The following is a 19,331-nucleotide window of genomic DNA, read 5'->3' as shown; positions in this document are numbered from 1 at the left end:
TCAATTTGGCGAATTATTTCGGTAGAGCTCAAAAAAAAAAAAGAGAATCGCGACGTACACGATCTGCTAATCATGATCAATTTTACTCATTTTTACTCGCATGGCACAAAGCTAATGTCTGAATTATATCCCCTTATCATGGCCGAGTTGACTCAATATGCCTCTATAAAAATTACGATATTCAACGCGCGAACTTGATGAAATTAATTGAGCGGTTGCGGTCGAAGCCATGATCGCGTCATACGAGAGATCGATAAATATCATAGAATAGTCAAAGAGCGAGACAAATTAAATGATGGGTTCGATTGAGCAAATTGTGTCTATTGTCCAATCTAATTTTCACCATGATGAAACGTCGCAAGATTAAAAAAGACGTAGATTCCGAAAGACATAAAAAATAGCTGTGTTCGCTTTAAAAGAATGTCTCGCAGATATGCATCTTGTATTAATATCTATAATGTTATATTTATATTTAGATTTATTTAGATTTTTATAAAGACTTTATGTTAATTATATTTTAGGTGTCTTAATTTTCATTATTTTCTCTTATATATCTATATTTATAATTTAATCTTGATGTAAAATTGCAATATACATGTACAGTAAAATTGCAAAATAAATAAATTAAGAAAGAATTAGAATAATAGAGACTAAGAAGAAAGAAAGATTGTAATATTAACTATTATTCGACATATTACGTATTTTCAATTTATGTTAATTAAATATAATATAAATTATTAATTATTTCTAAGAAGATGATGATCGTCTACTTAGAAATAAAATCATAAGTTGGAATTAATAATTATCAATTAAAGTTATATTTTCTTAGTTTATCGATCATTGATACGATGGATTATGATAACATAATAAACATTATTTCACGATTTCGTTATTTATGTATTCATATTATAAGGACATCGAGAGAACATTTTGCGTGTTATTTGGTTAAAGCTTATCAAACTGCAGGCAGGTGCAACAATCGATTACCGATAGGATGATTACAACGCGTCTATTCTACTATTTGCATGACAGTTACAAGAGAAGTCACAATGTTAACGGTATCTAGGAAAGATACATTTGTCTCTTCGACGGGTATTAGATGTCGCATTGGTAGATCGATGCACGGAAGATAGATGCAATTATTTGCGGCAAGATGATCTCAATTAAGGACATCGCGGCCAAACTTGTCTGTCAATCAATTTATAAAGTTTGCTATGCCACTATGTGAGCGCGATATCAATTATATTTTACAATATCACAATTACTTAATCATGTTCCTATAACAAATATATATATATATATATATATATAGTATGACAATAACTATTTCGTAATGTTTTAGAAATCTTATGTATAACATGAAGAAAGATAAAACTAGAATCTAAATAGAGAAAAATAGAGTCTTTTTACTTAAATAATTATATTTATATTATATTTATTATAATTAATGCTATTTTTAGACAAAGCCAGTAAAAATCGATATGCGCGCGATACTGTAGTAAAAATACAAGACAATGATCTGCGAGATACATTCTCTTAATTAATATGCGTCTTTTATATGTAATCCGAATTTTATTAAAAGAAGATATAATTTCCTTATTTATTTAATTAAAGATTTAATTAATGGAAATTAATCCAATTTTTAATTACTTTATCAGAAAACCTATAAAATCTTGATTTCGAAATGATCGCTTTTTTTCAATTAGACTAATACTATCTATTTACAACTAATAAAATAATGTAGAACGTAATTAAATATTCTATACATTTTAATCTTAATCTCATGACTCTCATTTTAACGAAATTATCGACCAAAGAATTGCTGAAATTACAAGACGATCAAAAGCGCTGTAAACCCTTGCATAACTTTCAACAAGAGATAAATGACAGTTAAATGACAGACAGAAAAATGCGACAAAAAGATATTCGCATATCATGATTTCTCTAAGAAGCAAAGAATTCTCCACAGAAAAGTAAAAAGTACTAAACAAATCTAATCTTTCAACTTAAAAATATGTTTGTCGAATAACATAACATAAAATAAAAAAAGTTAAGCGAAGAAAATAAAGATATATTAAAGTATATTAATGTAACTTGTGTCGCTGTATAAGACTACCAAAATCAGACGTAACTACGTAAAATTGAAGAAGCTTTATATAACAATAAAAAGATGATTCAAAATTAAAAGATGGATTAAAATGCAATAACTTTCATGCTACCATTTTCGAGTTTTCTCTTCATATTTCTTTTTAATTATAGCATCACGTAATAAATTTTGTGCTTGTAATATATTTCCGATAACAGACCGCTTCATCGACCGCTCTTCACTGCAAAATCCACGACGAGTAGTAAATACTCCGCGAAATCGGCACGGGTTTTCGAGATTGGAAAAAAGATGAAACTCCGCGAGGTTCATGAGACCTTTCGGTTTTTTTTTTTGATCGAAAGTCCCGTTAACATCACGTCCTTTTCCCCGCTTTTATCGCTTTCCTTCCCGAGATAGCCGAAGGCATGTGCGGGCGGCAATCTGCTTCATTAAACAAGCCAGCAACTTTTGTCTGCTTTTTGAAGGGAGCGGTAAACGGACGCTGGGCAAACTTGTAATCCGAACAATCAACAAGCGCATTCGCCGTAGTAGGAAATTGCAGGAGTTTGTTTTTCATTCCGAGGGAGAAAGAAAGAATGAGAGAGACAATTCTCGACGAAAGATGTCGGAAACCAGAATTTTCGCGATAATTATAACGGTCCACGGGAAACGCCCCCGAGGGAAGGCGTTTCGAGAAAATTATGCGAACATAGCGAGCTATAATACCGGAGGTTGTAATGAAGTAGTTCGCAGTGAGTAAAATTCCGAGCGCGAGCCTTTGAAATTGAACGAACTATTCGTGCCGCCACACGTTCCCCGTTTAAGAATTTAAAAACGCATTTTTATGGGGAAACTACGCTTCTCTCTTTCAGTCCGTGTTATGATTTATACGTAACGCGGATTCGACAGTACTAAATGTGTGACCATAAATAGCCTAATTGTGTGCTATATTAAAAACTTTTCTAATATTGTAATAATTATTATAATAAAACAATTAATAAACTTCATAAACACGCTTAAAAATGTAATAAGAGAAACATCCAAACGTTAATATAAATTAATATAATTTATATTAATTAATTAATATAAATTCTTAGATTATTACATTGTTAAGCCTGCTTATGAAATTTATTAATTCTTTCATGATAATAATTATATTAATTAAAATATAAATTAAATGTAAATTCTGATTATAAAGAGACAATGTAATAATAATAGAAATATGCATCTAATTTAAAGAACATTAATTTCTATATTATTCTGAGCAATATGCTGTTAGTTATGATATTCCATTATACGTAACGTTTAATCTTTTTTAAAAATCCGCTATCAATTTTCATTCTGTTTATCTCTCCATATATATATATATATATATATATTATATGCGTTTCTAATCAATTACACAACACATACGAAAATTCTTATCAGCGTCGTAACCAGAGAGCTTTATCTCAATCTGCAATCGATAACAGAGAAAAAAAAATGTTCGATAATACATTTCCAATTCCGATAACACATGAATCGCCGTGACGCATATCGAACCCTCGGATTATTTATCCTTGGATTATTCAATCGATTATTAAATCGAATTAAAACAGATCATGCGAAAATAATCGCGAAAAGTTGCGATTCCATGAGAAAAAAGAGTCTCGAGGATCCCCGCATACGACGGGGTCTTTTTATGGGAATTGCTGTGCATCGTTCCGGAAATGTGAAGAGCGATCCTATAATGCGCAAACAGCTTCGCTGAAACTCATGGCCAATTTACGCATTTCGACATATTTGATACCACAGCGATTCATGGCATATCCAACAACGTCGTGCGCGTGGGCCGTAAACGCCAACACTCGATTGATCGCGTTACATTCTGAAAATCGTGTCACCAAACCCGTTGTCGAATATAAGAAAAAAATATCGTTGTTTTAATTAAGAGAGAGAGAGAGAGAGAGAGAGAGAGAGAGAGAGAGAGAGAGAGAGAGAGAGAGAGAGAGACGCAAATTCAATTGCACAACTGTAATTATTAATACAGGCTAGACTAAATGATTGCGCAATAATAAGATCAAACACATAGAGATTAATAGATATCTTTTATAAGTCGTGACGATATTAATTTAATGATTGATGATCTAATAAATTTAGCACATTTCTAATTTGGAATTTCCTAACCGCGCGATTTATTTTGAAGCTCCCTCTGTGGCTCTTTCTGTAGGATAAAATGTAATAATTAATCTGCCGTTGGAAACCCGGGAAGAAAATAAGCTAAAATAGACTTAGGAATAATTCGACGAGAATATCCCAAAATCGATTCACGACCGTCCCCATCTGGAATTTAATTGCGAGATCGTCCCATCCTCGTGTACGTATATATTTTTAGATCCCGCTCGCGCGCGGATTTAGTCGCCGCCCAACTACTTCGCAAAAGAATCTAAGAATGCCTGCGGTCCATATATCACTCGGCCACTCGGATGCGACGGGTTACTTTAAAAATGCACATACATGCATACAGGGGGCTGGGTGGGACTCGCTGCTTTGACCTTTGCCACCCGCGAACAATCACGCTCGCGCGTGCGGCTTCGAGGATTAATTTAGCTGCTCTTTAAAGATGTATCACACCTATTTTTATATTTGCAATCAAAAAATTATGCAAACTTACAGATTATTCTAGAGTGCATTAAAAAATAATACAAACATTTTAGCGAGCGTTTAGAACCTGAATTAAAAATTATTTAAATAAATAAGTACAAGTGTGCTCTAATGGAAATATGATTAAGAAATAATGATTACAATTTCAATATTTTATAATGTATAAATATTTTTAAGTATTGAAGATTATTTATATAAAGTTTCATTGCAATATAATGCTTAATTGTCCTGGAAATAAAAATTTAATTTTACTTATATCACCATTTATTTCATTTGTACTCTCTTAATAAAATCTTAATTTTTATTTACAGAAAAATTAATCTCTTGAATATAAATCATCCTGGATACTTAAAAGTTACTTATATAAAAAATTAAGATTTTTATTATTATTTTTTAATTACGTTTTTATTAAAGCACATTTCCACTTTATACTTAAATTATTTTTAATACTAGTTTTTTTAGGAATTTTTAAATTACTGCAAAATTGTTTGTGTTACTAATTATAGTCTAGAATAATCTATAATTTTTTCATAATTTTTTTATTGTAAATAAAAAAAATTATATAAAGTACATCCTTAACCGATAAACTATCTGCAAAATTATCTGAACCGCGGAACTACCTTTGATACTCATTAGAGCGTTTAGAAATTTTTTGAAAATGCGATAACGTGTCATTAGATTTAATAAATTTAATATTGTCAATAGATTTAATATTGATAGTGTAGAATTTATTTGTCAAAATATCTGAACGTTTCTCAGGTGACATTCCCAAAAGAATTCAATTTCTCCGAGATAAAAATTACCGGCGAAAAGTAGCTCAAGTTTCGTGCCGGCATTGCCAGACGACAAGAGACTTAAAAATATTGGCATAAGTTGAAGAATAACCAAAGATCCATGCGATTAGATCTATGTCTCGTAATTGAATTGCGCCGATAACATCATCCACCCTTCGACGATTGTATGCACCCGCGATACCCCCTGCAACGCAAGTCTGTCGCGCGCTGAACAATAAAAGTATTTAAATCAGCCCATCGAAACTTCGCGGCGCGAGGTGAAAATTGAACGGTTATATGCATTTAGAGTACGCCCTCGAAAGAAACTTCGGCTACTTAATACGCGCATAAATTTATCCCGAATGGACTTCGTCTGTACGTCGGAAGAGCACTGTGCTTGTTTATCCACGCGGAAAAAATCCACCTTCTTTAATAAAAATTGTACTTCGCGCGGAGATCCTTGGCAGTAGAATATTTTCGCAGTCATTTTACGACCGCTCGCATAATAGACTCGTGTTGAATCTCCGATTTGTTATAGATCCATTAAATAAATATAGAGTAAGCTGTTTAAGGGACACGTTCAAGGTGGTCGAAAACATCGTATCGATCACATTCCGTATCGATATTAAAATATTTTCATTAAAATACCCCTTCCGACGTGTCCTCGGGATCGCTAACCGTTTACAAACCGACGACAGTGGTCCACAGCAAGATTATATTACGGGAGGATTATATTGGGCTTCTGCTGATCACCCCGTCGATTCAATAAGTGATAAATATGACCGCCACTCGGCACGTAACCCGCACGTAATATCCTCTCCGCGACACCAATACCGGTTTATATCATAATTTTCTCATCTTTTTAAGATGGCGGCGCGGTAGAATCAGGTCATAATAGGATTTCTGCTCGAGGGAAGGATACTACTACGGACCTCTTTATATACCCAATGGCTCCTACAAAACGAGAATGAGGATGAAAGAGGGGGGGGGGGGACCGGGCACGAGAGCAGATGAGAGATGAGCTTTATCAATGTCACCGCGCGAGCGCTTTGCCGAGTGTAATATACGAAAGTACAGTCGTCTGTAAACAATTTTGTCATTTTTCCATGTGCATATTGGGTTGAATGCGACGCGACTAATGAACGAGCACGTTAACGATATTAATTCCGACACGAAAGCCTTATCATCCGTATTTCCCGGGAAAAAGAAGAAACGAAATATCGCCAGCAAAATCAAGATGATATATTAATATAATTTGTATATATATATTACGTGACGTGTTGTAAAGAAAATTGTTTTCTTCCTACTCTTTCAAATATTCTGTGTATAAAATAAAGTCGGCATGTATAATGTACTTTGTCATTATCCTTTCTTTTTATGAATTTCAAATTTTGTTGATGGACTAAATAAAAAAATGATCGAAAGCTATTCATATTAAATCATTTTTTCAAATATTTCTTTTTAAATAAGATATTATAGATAAGAGCATAGCGATTTAAATGTAAATAAATGATCACTTACATATATACATAAATATAATACAATATCGCTTACATCTATATGTAATCAAGAATGATATAATTAACAATTGAATATTAAATTTATACTTATATTATTTTTACAATGATTGTACATTGATTTTTACTATTAACTTGTCGTACTATTAACTTTACTATTAACTTAACTATATTACGTAATATTTATATTATATAATATTTTATTTTTTTATCTTTATACTATTAATAATATTATAATTTATAATATTTATTTTTTTATTTTTATGTCAATATACTATTAATATAATATCAATATCACAAATTGCTTTAAAAATAACAATATATTATATCATTTTGATGAAAAATAACAAACTCACCGAACGATGCGCAGCAGCGGAGTTGTAAACTGCGTTGAATCTGTAAAATACAAAAATATCTAAATTTATTACAATGCTCGAGATAATCAATATTTACAGAAATGTATTACAATGCTCGAGATAATCAATATTTACAGAAATGTATTACAATGCTCGAGATAATCAATATTTACAGAAAAAACTATTACGCGTATTGATTTTTTTTAAATTATCGTTGATAGCTTCTTGATAAAATTATTAAGTAATAGTAGTATTATCAAAGTTTCTTTCTTAAATGTAACTTTTTAGAAAATTTCATATATATATATATATATATATATATATATATATATATATATATATACATATATATATATATACGTATGTGCATACATAAATATATACAAGAAGTAAATTAATTATAATATTATTAGTATATTAATTAGTATATTAATATAATACAATAAAACATTTTACTCACCCCATGATTTCTCCGCCGTTGCCCGATGCCTCCTAGGCCTCCTCCTCCTCTCAGATCTCGTCAGCTTGCACTTGTAACACTACACTCACTAACTCACTCGCGAAAACGCAGTTAATTACGATCGCGCACGAATTACACGATTACACGGCATAACGATCGCGCAGTTCTGCCATATACTCATATCCTCAATATTAATATCGCGACGCGCACTTTATTACATTGCGACAAAGACGAAAGAACGCGGAAGGACAATCGCAAAATATCGAGTTTACGACACCCGAACAACTCGAGGGTTTTTAGTGTAACGCGTAATCAATGTATGAACAACCCGAATTTACGTGACGCTTTCAAACAAGTACATTAATTAAGAACACGCTTACTAATTAAGATGCCTCGCGACATCGCCGGATAATCCGCTTGATCCGCTTCGCGACTATGGCGCTCCGCGAAAGTCGCCGAAATGATTCGAACATCGGCAACTTCACGCCGCGCGCGGGTACAACGTGAGTCAGGTCAAAAGCGCGAGTGCACCGTTCATAAATAGTACAAAGGTTCGAATCTCCCAACCCTCCCTCTGGATAATCCGACGTAATTCGAGATCACAGATTCGATAAATCCCGCGAGATTAACGACCGCGCGATCGCTACCATCCTAAATCACATCGTCTATATTCCATCGCATAAATCGATGCCGCCGAACGACTCGCGTAGTACTTTGCGCGATCTCGCCGCCGACAAATGGATCGACGCGCGCTGCGCTGAAAAGATACGCTCGGAAACGATCGTCGTCCAGTAAAACACGTCGAAGTAATTGATACGATGGCTCTTCCTTATTTTCATTGGTCACACTTTTTACGCGTATTTTCCGACGCGATACGGCGCCCGAGGAGCGGCTCGCTCGAGCGCAACCGCTCAGCACGACCGTCGGAATGCGAATGATAGCGCGAGGTGACTCTCGTAAACATGGCGCGGCCATGGGAAGCGGCGCGCGTATGGCGAATGTATACAAAAACAAAGCCGCCGAGCGCCGCGCGCCAACCACTGGCACGGTAATGTTTTTAAATGTTTAATACGTTTTTAAATGTTTAATACGTCATCACGCAAATAATATTACATTTCTTAGATTTCAATGGGCTCTGTCGCCGGAACGTCTCTACCAAGGCTACGTTTCCATTTAACGCTCGCAACGCTCTCGAAATTCTTTCATCTATATTATTCATCGAATATTAAAGAAGAGCAAACGGGGGAGGGTGGGCTCGTCAACGTCACTCGAGGTAACGAACATCCTTAGAGCGTCTTCCTCATCGAAGTCCCGGTAAGTATCTTCGATACTTCCAGAAAGCTGCTCGCGACCGAGCGGAAATAATTAATTGTTGTCTGACGACGTTAACGAATTTCAACAAAGCAAAAGACAAAATATGCGATGATAGAATTGATTCATTGGAAATGTATAATATCCGGTTGCTTTTAGAAAAAGCAATGCTTTAGAAATAAGAAAGTTAAATGAATGTTTATACATAGCGATTTTTTTATTATATTCGTTATGTATGATTCATGATTCACTATTGAAGTAAGTTTAATTTGAAAAAGCGGTAGAAGTAATTAGCTAGCATACTTATGTTTTAAATTTATTTTATAAAGAAAAACATTATTTTTTTCGGTAGTATCTGCAGCAATATAATGCACAGTATTTTTACGCTTTAATAACGTATTCTGCAAATAAGTAAAAACTCCTACTAAAAGAAACGTAACTTTAATGAATCAAGAAAATTAAATCGTGCCTGAAAGCTAAGGCACTTTTATCTTATTTTTTAAATCTATTCTACAGTTTTGTAATTTTCGAAACATAAAGGATTGGCGAGGAAAGTAATAATAATAACTTAATTTCTGCAAATTTCTTTCTGATAAAAACAAAGATAAATTCTATTATTTAAATTATTTAAATAAACGATAAATATAATGAAATACTTTCTAAGTAAAGTGATCAATCAAAGATTGAGTAACTTATAAAGTAGATTAGTTAAATGTATGTATTACTGAAGCACAAGAAATAAAAAATTTAGGTTTAAATGACTTTAAAAATTAATGTCATCTGTACTGTAAAAATTTATAACAGATGACGGATTGATACGCGTGTATTAAATAGTATTGCACAGTATTATTATTATTCAAAAATTATTACAACAATTTTCTATACATGATTATATTAAAATTTCGATATTAATTCGCGATTAATGATTATTTTGTCGCGTGCATTAATTTAAGATTTTTAACTCAAATCTCCATAAAATGTAATATTAAAGTATCGTCGACAATGGCTGTGCACTCTCTATAAAATATGGATAACGTATATGTGATATAGACAATGTATTTAATATATATAAGCGAGAACATAAAACACACACACACACACACACACACACACACACACACACACACACACACACACACACACAATGGAAAATTGGGTCCTGTGTTTTCGTATGGAATAATCATGTCAATTTCCCACTAATTTTACGACAATGTCTGTACGGCAAAATGGAATATAATTCCATCGTAACAGATGTTCTATTCACGTCAAAAATAAAGCAATCACACGAGATGAGATTCTCCTCGTTAACCGGGCTGTGTTTTGTAGAGATGTCAGCGGTTAAATTTGGACAAATTTACTCGGAGCGTCGCGTAAGGAAATAAGATCATCTCGCTCTCGGAGAAGGGAAAGCGGGACTGGAGAAGGGAGCAAGGAGAAGCTCTCCGACGATAAATTAAATCCGCTTTTAAGAGCACCACTTTTCCACTGGAAACGCTCATTAGCGCTGATTGTGAAGCAGCTCGTTCACGTTCTGCGGATGCATTCTACACACGTCGCCATACAGTTTGCCAATAGCGATGCGGTCTCGTCTCGAAACCGACGAAATCAATCCGCGTCTCGATCTCACATAACAAACGAACTGAATTAAATGAACGAGGATATCGTATTTACCACAGCCGAACGCTTTAGATATATACTTTTCGCGGAATAATAAAAATGATATCCCGGAAGATAAAGAGATAAATTGGAGCGAATAAATCGTATAATACGCGAATAATCGCGAGAATCAACGTGGCAAAATAACACAATTAATTTTTCCTATGTATATAATTATCGACAGTGGGGCCGTTACCACCTCTTTTGCAAGGTATGCCAATGGCTTTATCTAATTATGCTGAATGCAGCCTTATTGTATCGCTGACGGTAGGACGAATTATTAAGTTAAATCAGCGCAATCAAGGGATTGAATGCGAATCGATAAATAATCGTAATTGGCCCGTTTTCGATGGCGATCAAGCACGGTGAAAAATACAGATTTGATTCCGTATGACGTAACCAATGACGGAGGGAGAATATTCATCGCGAGTCGCGGGGATTGCGGGGGTTTGCGAGCCGACCTGTAATTCCTGTGTAAACCACATCGCGGGCGCATAATGCACTCTCGCATTATTGCCGTTCATTGTGAATTGTCGCGCGAACTCTGCCGTTCGCGTGCATGACGATAACGCGAACAAGCGGAGAAAGACGGACGTATACTGTCGATCGCAAATAGTTTCGACGCTCGTTGAATGAATCGGACCGCGAATCACTAAGCGAGCAATTTATGCACTGGTGTTGTCGGCCGGACGAGGGAGAAACACCTGTTCGTTAACTCATTCGATAACGACAACGACGACGACGACGACGACGACGACGATGTCGGCGACAAGGACAAAGTACTCGCTTTCTAAGGCAAACCGCTCGTGATTTACCATCTGGAAATTAGTCGTATGTCTGTCGTAGACGTCTATCGACAGATAGATGCGCGCGACTCGAATAATTCGTCTCTCCGCAACCAAGCGCCATGGAGGGACGGTTATAATCGTTCGCCACGATATATGTAAATTTAAGGCAAAGAAAATCATAGATGTCCTTCGATCCTCTTTAATCCGCGTGCTTAAATTACGACGTTACGAAATTACGACGTCCAAATGTAGTCGACCGAGCAGTTAGTCACGGTTGTAAGTGTCCGAGTTAACAGCATGGCTGCCCGACTTGGCGCATTTCGGGATTTATGTGTCTAAAGATGTAAAGCCAGGAAGATCTACGCGTCTGGAGATATTCGCGGCGAAACATCTCGGAGAAGAGTCTCTGAGGATTCTCTCTGCGGTTCTTCTAATTTCGAAGAATGTCGTATACTAGATTATGATACGTAACGCTTCGCATAATTTACGCGTTCACTCAACGGCGAAAGCCAACGGCATGAGCCATCAGCGTCTCTTTCCCTCCCCCTCTCTCTCTCTCTCTCTCTCTCTCTCTCTCTATCTATCTCTTTCCCTCGCGGTGATGAAGAGATCTTATGGAGAAATGCCGCGAGTAAATTTACTATGCCCTACATTAGAGACGAGCGTAATGCAAACTCCCTCCCGGAAACAACCCGCGTGAATTTCCAACAATTTCGTTCGCACCGAACGCTGCGATGCGCGCCGTGCAAAACTCTTTTGAATTCGAATCGATGAACGGGTTAACGCACGTCTTAATCGCTCCATTGTTCACAAATAACTGTGTACAAGCCGTACATCGCGAAATCGGATTTCGAAATATTATTCCGACGCAACGCAAAAATATAAATGGCGTGGTTGCGTGTTAGCAAGATTTTCAGAACGCACACGTTCAAAACTTATGCGTATTCGCGATAATGCATATTCGCGATTGTAAATCTGTGCAGAGATTCAGAGTATTGTTTATACGAATTGCAGAGGGATATCGGATATTTTACGCATAACGGAAATAAAAAGCGGCATATCGCAAGTTTATTAAATCGCCAATAATGGTAAAAGTGATTAATGTCTCGATTTCTGCCTAAAATACACCATGTATTTATTTTTATCGATCTTATATATCTCTTATTTTCTCTCTTTTTGAAAAAATAGAGCGAGCTTAACATTCTTCAAGCATGAAAGATATCGCATATCATTTATAATAAATTTATAATCTTCTACGCACGCGGCGCAACGGTTTTCAGAACCTTATCACATACAATAAAACATAAATTTATAAAAAAAAAAATTTAATATACAATTGCGAAATAAAATGATTCACAATCTATTTTCTACTCGAATTGGTGCAATAATCCTGGAAATGTCAAAACTTCAAATTTAATATTATCGTCCTGTCCTAATTCCACTTATGCACAGCGGGTAATATTCAAATTAACAAAAGTAAGCTACGTGAAAAGCGAGAATCCCTCTTTCCCTCCCTCACCTTCGAGCGAATATATGAAAATTGCTCCCTTACCTTGCAATGGGTGCAGTTGTGGATGACGGAGTACGGCTGGGCGCAATCGTAGCGCGCCAGTACCTCCTCGAACTCGCACTGCAGCTGCGAGACCAGGAGATCAACGCGCAACAGCTTGTCCAGGGCATCTTTGCACTTCTCGCCGCCGTTTAACACGTCTTCGAGCGGGCCGCCCTTGCCCGGCGCCAGGGCGTTGAACACCGCGTGCTCGCAGCAATACGGCAGCCTTACCATGAACAAATATAGATTATTCTTCGGTAAATTCTCACAGATGAACTCCTTGTTCGACTTCTCGAGATAATAAAGGCACTGTTCCCCCTCCTTCTTTTCATCGGTGCGGTATTTACCACCATGTCGATTGCCAGTCCCGTCTCCGTCCTCGACCCCCCTATTTGTCTTCGTATTATAGGTTTTCGTTATTTTTGAAATGTTTCCGCACGATTTCGGGCAGTTCTTGGCCACCCTAGACACCTCCGATGGACCGCAGGTACCCTGAAGATCGGTCGGCTCTGGTCCTGCCAGATCGCAGGCCGACAGCCAGGGATTCATTTGGTTCACCGCCCAAGTGTATTCGTTGTAGGGGTGCTCGGGTTTCTCCTGTTCGTCCAACTGTTCCTCCTGCTCCTTCCTCTGTTGTTGATACTTTTGCTGATGATAACGATGACGTTCGCTATCGGTATTGTAATCGCTACCCTGAACGTATTGTTGAGAATGTTGGTATTGTTGCACAATGACCGGCGACGACGAGAACAACGTGTCCGACGGCGTGACATTACCCCGTTGCGCGGGATCCTTGGCATGTGCGAGGGTCGGGTTTTGCGCGAAGGTCGAGGCGAGGTGACCTGAGGGACTGCTCGTGCACAGTAAGGGCCACGCCAGAAGGTACAATACGAACAGCAACAGCCTGTAATAGCTCCTGCGTATACGCGGCTGCCCTCCTCCTTCCCCTTCACCGCTTCTTCCTTTTCTCCTAGTAATTGGCTTTTGGCACCAGGCAGTGTTATCGCTACGTGTCCTCTCGCTACACTCTCCTCCTCCTCCTCCTCCTCCTCCGCCTCCTTTTCCTCCTCTTTCTCCTCCTCCTTCTCTTCCTCCTCCTCCTCCTCCTCCTCCTCCTCCTCCTTCTCCTCCTTTTCTTTCTTCTTGCCCTTTGTCGAACACCTCATCCACTGTCGGATACGCGCAACCGTAGCCATCGATGCATTCACGATCCTTCCTTCCGTCAAACGAAGAGGATTGTGATGTCCACTGATCACTCTTGGGTGCACCACGACTAGTCGCATCCACTTCGGCGCGGGTGTAGTCCTCACGAGGCGCGTTCTCGTTCGCGTTTTCATATTCGTATCTGTCGCGCGGATTAGCCAACGCACTAACATGCGCGTCGCCACGATTTCCGATCCCACTGTAGATTCCCTTTTGCTTGCGATGCGCTTGTCCCTCGTGGTCATCGTCGTCGTTTTCTCCATCGTCATCGTCGTCTCTGTCATTGCTATAGGCAGTGTAAGCATGCACGTCAACGAAAGAAACGGCCGAGGTAGCCACGTCGGGCCTTTCCTCGGGGATCGCTCCGCTCCTTCGTCTTCTTCGTGACCCTCTTCTTGCTCCTCGAGCGAATCGCGGGACTCGTCGTCGTCGCGGCGACGAATGATCAACGCGAGGAGTACGCGTCCGCGCGCGCAACGCGTCGCCGTCATTATCATCCTCGTCCTCGTGATCTTCATGGCGATCACGTGTGCGCGCGCGCACCTCGCCGCGCGAAACAGAATCGCGAGAGATGCGAAAGGCAGTGGCAGTTCCGGCTTTCTCATCGGGTCCGTGCCCGACCTCGTGGTGTCGGGCTTCGTAATGGTGTCGCGCGGCGAATACGTCACCGTTGTCGGCGACGCGATCGCAAATCGACCCGGGGGACGATCTGGATGACGCATACGCGGCGCAATCGGACCGTAAACACTCCACGAACGAGGTTGTCGACGACGACGACGACGACGACGACGATAACCAAAGTTGCCATTTCTTTTCTTCCTCCTTCCTTCTCTTCCCTTTCCATTTTTTCGACGTAGGTGGTCCCGTGAGTCCAAGCGGGTCGAGCCGCATGGGCGCGACGGGATAATCGGGGACGTTAACGTCCCCGACGTTCTGTCGTCGTCGTCGCGCACCTCCTCGTCGACGTTTCCTGGCGCGCACGTCCGTAGCCGTACGATACGATAACGTGCTTTGCCTTCCTCCACCAAAGCTGACCAATCTTCTTTCTGCCGCTGCCTTCTTCTTCTCGGTATCGCACACGCCGGCCGACGACGAAGAAGATGACTCGCAGTGGACTCGCGGCGTAGATGATCCGTATCGCGGCCGGGCTGCTGCAGGAGGACCCGCATCGCTGCCACCAAATCTGAGGCCCGCCTCTCGGCACGCGCTCTGTTCCCCGACACTCGATTCTACGTGTTCCCGGAACGCCGTTCGCGACGCGAACCGCGATACTGTTGCTGCTGTTGCAGCCGCTACCGTTATTTCCGGTACGTCTGAGGAGACACGACACCAGCACCAATGCTGCGCAACATGACCATTCGGGCAATTCCTCTTCCGTGTGTTCCTTCGGAGATATATGAGAGATATTCTTCCGCCACTCGATAACTCGCGCCAAGTCTCGCTCGCCCTCTCTTTGCGCCGTGCAGTGATACACGTCAATGCCTTCCTGGACGGGTACTCGAGCCTCGACGTATCTCCGTTCTCGATCGGAACATTCCCCTCTCGTTTCCGTTTCTCTGTTCGTTCGCGTTTCTCGTCCCCGCGATAACGAGCAAACTCGCGCCGTCGTCCTCTCCGTCGCTCTGTCGGCGAGCGACCGCTCGTCGGGATATCCCCGCTGTTCGATGATGTCAGCCCCGCTCGTGCGTATCCCGGACCAGTCGCCCAGGTGCCTGCCTGAGCGGCCCGGGTTGGCGGGGCCCTTAGAAGTTCCCCTGGACCAACGTACCACGATCGCCGACCGAGACGGCGGCGACTGCGACAGTCGCAGCTGCTGCGGTGGTTGCGGCGACGACGACGATGCCGGCGAGGAATTCCCTCGACGGCGACAGCAGCAACGGCAACGCAACGCGCTCGTAGTAATCCACCACCTCCGCTTTCGTTTCTTCCTTCTGCTGCGCCACCTGCACCTCTTGCACCACCACCTCGTGCCGCTTGGCCTGACGGTCCCTTCTCTCCCTGATGCCGCTGTCGCCGCTGCTGCTGTTGCCGCTGCTCTTGCTGTGCCTGTCCCCGCTGTGCCAGGTGTTGTGCGCCACTTCCGGGTGAGCGCAACGACGCCGGCGGCGGTGGCAGCTCTCGACGCGCGCGACGACGTTGCGTGTATCGAGGACGACCTGATGCGAAAGCACCTGAACAACACCCGCTTCGTCGTCGTCGTAGTCCCCCTGCCGAGGCTCGCGAGCTCCCAGTACGGGGCACCGAGGTTCATGCTGCATCCTGAACGCCCGGCTACGTACCCTCCTCCTCCACCTTCTTCTCCTCCTCCTCCTCCTCCTCTTCCTCCTCCTTCTTCTCCTTGCACGCTCTGCTGCTGCCTGTCGTCGCCAATGATCACGGCCGGTGGTGGCACGATAGTACGCACCACCACGACGATAACGATGACGATAACAACGACGACGACGACGACGACGACGACGACGACGACGACGACGACGACGACGACAGCAGTGACGATGACGCGGACAAGAGCGGCAATCTGTTCAAAAATCGCTGCATCCGAGCCCTCATGGACGTACCCCGGGGTCACTGCGTGTCGGTAACCAATCAACCAACCCGACTCGAACGTCACTGATACGAAAAAGATGCACTCAAACTGCTCACTCGAACTGTATCGGGATCGCGACGACGGGAGATGAACACTCGGCGAATCGAACTCGGCACAGCGACGTTGATGTCACAACGATTTTTCGGCGGTGGTTCCTGGAGACGAGAGAGAGGAAGAAAGAGTGAAGGTTATATAGCGTTTTACCACTCAAAGCACACCACCGCCACCGCCACGCTCGCGCTCGCCTACACCCGGAAGACGCGACGACCTGGATTAATTACTCGTACAGACGATTCGCGCGCAAAACCGGAGTGTGCACTCTTTCTCACGGCTCCCGGCTACGTTTCCGGTGAAGGGCGAGAAAGACGACGACGATCGGGATATATCACGGCGACGATGATGGATATGGGTAGACACCAGCGGGTATCTCGCGGCCGCGGCGGGGTAGAGATGTAAAAAGAGGCATTATTAGGATTAGGATGTCGTCGTCATAACGGGGACTGCTGTGACGTTCGCGAGGCTGGAGGTACGCGCTGGAGGCCGCTCCGTGCTGGCGGTGGTGCTCGAGACCCTGCTGCTGCCGCTGCTGCTGCTGCCGCTGCTGCTGCTACCGCTGCTGCCGCTGCTGCTGCTGCTGCTGCTGCTGCTGCTGGCACCACCGTCGTCGCATCGGCGCATTGTCACCCCCGTGTGTGCAGCCTTGTCGCGGCGCTCCTCCGCGCCCGACGATTCCACTCTCGGATTTCGACGATGGACGGCGGCACGCCAAAAGAATAAAACTCCGCTCTTCCGGATCCTCGTCAAAAAGTTACAATGCGACGACGATGGCAACAACGACACGATGATGCAGTCGGAATTAATGACATCCACTTATATCGTTTCGAAAAAATTCTTCTCTTTCTTGATGAACACTTGAAGAACAATATCCTATCCTATCCTATCCTATTTTTATTATAACCTCGTCTTCGTCAACTTTATTTTCCTGATGAATTTTTCTTGTATCAAGCGAGCAGGGGACTTCACTTTCTTCTTTTCTCCTTTATTTCTCGTGTTTCTTTAACGTGCTTGCAGTACCAATATGCACACGTGCGATAGTCTGGCGCGTGCACAGAGTAGGAAGAGAGACGATGTTCTACGTATGCACGCGTGCAAGCATGTTCCCCTGTGTCGTTTCTGATCGGTACTGATGATCGATACTTTTTATCATCTGTTACTCTTTTTCTCTCTCCAAATGTGCCAATATCTGTCTCGTGGTCTGTAGACTGTTCGTCAGTTATTTATTATCCTGCACTCGATGTGCAAGAAGTGCTTCGACGATCGTGAATATCGGTTACGTCGATCGCGGCGGGCGGGCGTTCGCGAGAGGCGGAGGCGGGAAATAAGGAGAGAAGAAACGGGGTAGGGGGTGTTGTTCGCGCGACAGGAACGACGGTTTCGAGAGGGTTACGGCGAATCCACTCTGTTCGCGTCCCCCCGAACGGGGGAGGATTAGACGACGCGGGTGCGTCGGGTTGCGCGGCGGCACGACGCGGATCTGACGTATCCGGATGTTACACACCGAGTAGATGTGCTTTCCCCTTATATCCCTATCTCGGCTTTAAAGGACGGCGAAGCAACGGACGTGGCGGAGGCGGCGGCGATGGTAACGGCGACGGCGGCAACGGTGACGACGGTCGTATGTCGGAACGGGCCCGGCGATGTAGGAAGGGACGACAGGGAGCACAGTGGGCGAGCGCACCAGGCTAATAGTAGGACACACACACACACACACACACACACACACACACACACACACACACACACACACACACACACACACACACGCACGCACGCACGCACGCACACACACGCACACGCACACAAAGACACACACATGTACACACCACTCTTTGCTCGCTCGTTCGCTCGCTTGCTCGCTCGTGGCCGATCGCGCGCGCGTGTCGACACGACGTACGAAGAAGAAGAGGAAAGAAGAAACACCGCGGAAGCGCGTTCCGCGCCGACACCAGGCACTGCGCGCTAGCTCGTTATCGGCTAACTCCTGTACTACACGGACGTACCCGAGGATCCCTCTTGGAGAGACTCGTTGCAAAACTTCGGGGGAGAGCGCCCTCTCTCTCTCGCGGATCGTGTCCCTTCGTGTCGCGCTGCCAACCACGCGCGCGCGCGCACCATGCACCCCCTCATCGTCCACCCCTATCGCTCCCTTCCCCTTTCTTTCACCAACCCCTGACACCCACTCTTTGCGTCCTCTGCTTTGCGTCCTGTTCTCCATCCTCTCTTGCTTGTCTATCCGCTTCAGTCTCTCTCTCCCTCTCTCTCTCTCTCTCTCTCTCTCTCTCTCTCTCTCTCTCGCGGTGCACGCTCACCCTCTATTCTCTCCCTCTGAAATTCTACTG

At 42.2% G+C, this 19,331-nt stretch overlaps 2 protein-coding genes across 5 annotated transcripts in view; both read right to left on the bottom strand.

Annotated features, from left to right (window-relative positions):
- Window positions 1–15,236, bottom strand: part of Mid1 (calcium-permeable channel component Mid1) — a 74,954-nt gene extending 59,718 nt beyond the window's left edge. The window contains exon 1 of the mRNA XM_089072596.1: window positions 13,143–15,236. Within this exon, the coding sequence (XP_088928722.1) occupies window positions 13,143–15,236 (2,094 nt within the window). The remainder of the gene's footprint in view (window positions 1–13,142) is intronic.
- Window positions 15,237–15,261: 25 nt separating this feature from the next.
- Window positions 15,262–19,128, bottom strand: LOC148937579 (uncharacterized). 4 transcript variants are annotated; one of them, XM_089072603.1, is made up of 2 exons: window positions 18,993–19,128; window positions 15,262–17,087 (listed from the first exon to the last, which is right to left on the bottom strand). In XM_089072603.1, exon 2 carries the CDS (start codon window positions 16,594–16,596, stop codon window positions 15,262–15,264), a length of 1,335 nt encoding a protein of 444 aa, XP_088928729.1. In that variant the 5' UTR covers window positions 16,597–17,087; window positions 18,993–19,128. The 4 variants fall into 4 exon arrangements, with proteins under 4 accessions (XP_088928729.1, XP_088928730.1, XP_088928728.1 ...); XM_089072604.1 differs by having other exon boundaries at window positions 18,887–19,015; XM_089072602.1 differs by lacking the exon at window positions 18,993–19,128 and adding an exon at window positions 18,816–18,960.
- Between the last annotated feature and the right edge of the window lie 203 nt (window positions 19,129–19,331).

Source organism: Pogonomyrmex barbatus, unplaced genomic scaffold (genome assembly GCF_055798465.1).
Source record: "Pogonomyrmex barbatus isolate J1 unplaced genomic scaffold, ASM5579846v1 scaffold13, whole genome shotgun sequence".
NCBI lineage: Eukaryota > Metazoa > Arthropoda > Insecta > Hymenoptera > Formicidae > Pogonomyrmex > Pogonomyrmex barbatus.
The sequence above is the reverse complement of the archived record's forward strand: the minus strand, read 5'-3'. Positions and strand labels throughout refer to the sequence as shown.